The sequence below is a fragment of the Eleginops maclovinus genome, chromosome 16, assembly GCF_036324505.1.
Source record: "Eleginops maclovinus isolate JMC-PN-2008 ecotype Puerto Natales chromosome 16, JC_Emac_rtc_rv5, whole genome shotgun sequence".
In the NCBI taxonomy this organism is placed as follows: Eukaryota; Metazoa; Chordata; class Actinopteri; order Perciformes; family Eleginopidae; genus Eleginops; species Eleginops maclovinus.
The window spans coordinates 19,107,191-19,111,766 of NC_086364.1; the positions used below are offsets into that span (position 1 = coordinate 19,107,191).

The following is a 4,576-nucleotide window of genomic DNA, read 5'->3' on the forward strand; positions in this document are numbered from 1 at the left end:
CAGCAGTTGAACTTTTCAGCTTGTGGTTAGGACAGGATAAGATGTTTCATTAATTTCTGCTGCAATTTTACAACCGTTTTGGCCAATGCAAGGACTCTATGTCAGAATTGTAAAAGGTTTTGTAAGGCTCCTTCTTAGTAACTCCCTTAATTGTTTTATACACACCTGTTTTAAGCATTACCTAATCCCCAGCAAATAATTCACCCCAATGTCATACTAACTACAGTACAGAGTGTATACTTGTGGATCAGTGTTTCCACACATCTGTTGGAAAATGGTGATGTTTCAGTCAGTGTATTGTTAATAATGGCAGCCCTTTAGTTTAAAATCTGTCATCTTTTTAAATCTATTTGGCTTAATATTCTTTCAGGTACATTATGTTCAGAATAATTTGACATCCTGTAATAGTTTTCTCGTCAAGTTCTTCATGTTCCACCTGCTTGTTTCTGCTCCGCTTACTTGCAGCTGTTTTAAATATGTTCTACATATTAAACTTTAACCATAACTCTGAAGTGAAACACACATTATTACTATAAGCCTGACCTTGGTGTAGCTTGTCTCTGTCAAACCACTAACCCCCCAAAATTTCCCACATCCTCCTGAGGGAATTTCAATCCGAGGTAGGTCCTCTTTATGATAAAAGTGCTACACACACACACACACACACACACACACACACACACACACACACACACACACACACAAATAGACACAATCACACTCTTCATTATGTGTCAGCCCTGCCCCTGTTTCTGGTAAGTGTGTGTGTTTCTAAGCGTAACACTCCATTTACTACAAATGTAAAACAACCCACCTGTCACTTTAACCTACTCAGATGACTCACTGTGGTGACAATACTGTACGATACCGCGTCACACTTCCTGTCTGCCTGTCTATCCCATTGTCTGTGAAACACTGCAAACAAAATGTGAAGGTGTGTCTGTCTCCGCCCCTTCATACTCCTACTGCTCCCTGCACAGGACATCATTTGGGGAAAAGAAACACCACAATCAAAACTATAACTCCAGCAAGATAAGTTTAAATAAGTTTTATTTAAAATACAATAAAAACATCAAAAATAAATCTCACTCAGTAAATAATTATCTGTTTGGCAGATATGTTTGAACAAGAGGTGATGTGTCTCTCCATACAGTACTTCACAGCAGAACTCATGACCAATACCATCGATAATAATTCAAATATCAAATAGTATTCAAGCCCTAAGTGCAGGCAAACATTCATGTGAGATGTAAACATTGAACAACATTAGAGTATTAAAGTCTGCTACAGAATCAATCGTACTGTCTATGATGCTTTTAGCCGTACCCTCCAAAAACTCCTTTGTGTTGATGCTCTTAAAGTCCTTCCACAATCCACTTTTAGATATTGTTGGGCAACTGGTGACCACAAACAGGTGACTACAGAACCCATAGTTTGCAATAGAACATTCATATTTGACCCAACTTCTTCTTTAATAGCTCTATTGTGTCTTTGTATGTCTCTTAATGCCACTTTTTCCGACTTGTTGTACTTCCTTGAGACCAGAAGGCGACATCTCCGTGTGCAATAAGAGTTTCTGGAGGTAATGTGTGTTGAAACATCCTGCTCTGTCCTATTATAGACAGCCTTCACTTGACTGTGGTTATGATGTCTCTGGTGAAAGATTTTGCAGCTGTTCACCTCAGGAACTGGACATGATATCAAGTGTGACCAGCACAACGCAGTCTTGACGTCCATCGTATTACGAGCAGTCTTTAGCAAACGCTCCTCCGGTTTACTGTTTGTCGGTAAAAACATCCTTCTTGAAATGAAAAATAATACTACCAAAACTTTGAAAGGCAGTCTGTTCACAGTTTGTAAGGGAATTCCATCAGGAATCCTTGGACAACATGCGTCACTGGCAGCTCTGACACCCGGCTTCCCCCGCCACACAGCTCCATGATGCGCTTCCTGCACAGCTCCTGCAGCGTCGGCTTCCATTTCCTGTACGGGATGCTCAGGCTCTTCTTGGGGGAATTGATGTAATGCTCCAAGAGGGCAAAGAGCGATGGGAAAGAGCGCTCGTTGCCCGCCAGTGAGAACTTTCGGTTCTTGTAGTCGATGCGCACGCTGACTGGCCCGCTGTTGCCGTGGTAGGATAGCGTGAAGAAGACGTCTTTCTGCCGGCTGTCTCGGATGAGGAAGCTGCCAAGAGGAGCTTCCCTCAGCATGCGATGGGCTTCCTCCACTCCAAGAGGGCCCCAGTAGAAGGCACTGTGGTCGAGCTTGGCTGCTGTGTCCGTAATGATCTTACAGTCCTCCTTGCAGGAAAAGGTAGGGAAGTGTGTGAGGTACACCAAGGGGACGGACACCGACCTGGGAATGGGGTTGTCCCGACGCTGAAGCTGCTCCGACTCTGTGCGCTGAGGGCTGAGAGCGAGCTCGTGCCTAGCCAGCGGTATTGACAAGGATGATGATGAAGAACAGGAAGAGGATGATGATGATGATGATGATGATGATGATGATGATGATGATGATGATGATGATGATGATGATGATGACGATGATGATGATGAGCTAGACAATCTGGTCTTGTCATGGCCTTCCACTGTGCTGTTGGCTACCATCCTACAGGGGAGAGTGGCCCCAGACCCTCTCCCATCTCTAACCACAACACTGACATCCTGAGAGAGAAGAAAAGAAAAGTTAATATCAAATATCCATTTATTTCATTAATGAAGGTCAAACTTAACAACTAAAGTCAGTAAGAAAGAGTTAGAGCTTCCTGACAAATAAAGATGATGGCACTTAACAGAAATATTTTAGGCAATGGCCATGTAAGGCTCTGATGCTCTAAAAGGAGACATAATGTGTGTGTGGTGTGTGTGTACAGTGAATGTCTCATTCAAGTTTCCATGGAGCAGTATTGTGTTTTGTATGAATGGAATCTGTGGTTGGATCCAAATGCAGTGATGTCAGCCCCACTCAGATTACTGTACACTGCCTGGTTACTGTACACACACACACACACACACACACACACACACACACACACACACACACACAGTTTGTGGGGCTTATAGCAGCACTTATAGCTGAATCACTTTTGCTTACTGACTAAAATTCTAGGTGGAAACCAAATTTAAAGTCAATGAAAAATTCATTATTTATTTAACCTTTCGATTTTTGAGTTGAAAGTTGTTGAGTTTTTAGACATTATGTTAACTTGAACAACATTTGTTTTAGATTCCAGGAAAAGGTAATGATTAACAGGTGGGGGGTTTTTTCCCCTTCAATATCAGACGATCTTAAACAAATAATGAGCCATGGGAAGGATACCATTTAAATTATACTCATATTTCTATAGGAAAAAAATCGTATTTCTCTTTGCAAGACTTCATTTTGAACTGTCTGCATTGCCTCATAACGTTTTACAGCTGCTGTTAATATCTGGATGGTCAAATTTTAAAACTCCTGCATGCATTTTTGCCTACAAAATCAACGCAGTTAAAAAAAAAGTGCAATCCCATACTTTTCCACTGCACTCCTCTGAGGAAAAAAAGCAGCCATGAATGTTGCAAAGTGCCATTTCTGACCGGCAGAAACAACCGACAGTGAAATAACTCCAACGTTAATAGACTTACCGTTTTGTGCTAACAACAGTAGCTGTTTAGAGATCCGTTTGTGTGTAATTCCAGAGTGCAAAACACTGCAATGCAATCCGTTTATGTCCTGCAGGTAATCCTTGAAGCAGTGTGCAGTGGTGCGTAAAACACCGTCTGACAGCTCGGACTTTATGGATCTGCTGTCTGTGATCCCCACTCGACAACTACTCTCGTCTGTGTGCCGGTGGTAAACATTTCTGGTTTATAAAGCCCTAAGCTCCTCCTCTCAATGTTTCCCTGAACACTCAGGCAGATGTATCTTGTTTCCTTGAAAAAGCTAAACGAAAGTGAAACTCAGAGCAGGCCCTTGTTCAGTTCGTATCAACGAAGCTATTATTAAGAGAATTTCGTGAAAGCCGCAAAGCCATGTGACTGCAGGGCGTTTACAGAAAGAATGACACTTGTGAGGAATCGCAGTCTTAATCCCCAGATTACTCAGTACTCAGATTACTTACTTATTAAAAGTAACATTACTGCACGGTAGAAATACTCAATTACAAGCAAAAGTCCTACATTCAAAATTAAGTAAAATTACAAAAGTATTAGCATCAAAATATACTTATATGTACCAAAAGTACGTTAAGTGGCACCAGATATTTGTTAATTATTTAATTAAAATGGTTGTTGCATTAATGTGTTCATCACACAAAAAACTGGGGTTTATTTGAATTACTTTATACACTACTGGGTTGCTTAACCTATAATGATGTGTATCGATTTATATGTTGCATCTCTCTCTCTCACACACACACACACACACACACATCAGTACAAATGCTTCTGTCAAAACATCAATCTTTCATCTTTTTATCGCCTGGTGTTTCCCTTGAAGCAGTACTCCGTATCAAATGTCATACCGAGTTTTATTTGGCATTAAGTCTCACAGATATAGCTTAAGTTCCTGAAAAAAATATAATGCAAATGATGTGGGG

The 4,576-nt window shown here is 41.0% G+C and overlaps 1 protein-coding gene across 1 annotated transcript; it reads right to left on the reverse strand.

Annotated features, from left to right (window-relative positions):
• Positions 1-1,613: 1,613 nt before the first annotated feature.
• On the reverse strand, positions 1,614-3,810 carry socs1a (suppressor of cytokine signaling 1a). The gene is made up of 2 exons (XM_063904783.1): positions 3,624-3,810; positions 1,614-2,663 (listed from the first exon to the last, which is right to left on the reverse strand). The coding sequence occupies exon 2, from the start codon at positions 2,604-2,606 to the stop codon at positions 1,848-1,850; it is 759 nt and encodes a 252-aa protein (XP_063760853.1). The 5' UTR covers positions 2,607-2,663; positions 3,624-3,810; the 3' UTR covers positions 1,614-1,847.
• Between the last annotated feature and the right edge of the window lie 766 nt (positions 3,811-4,576).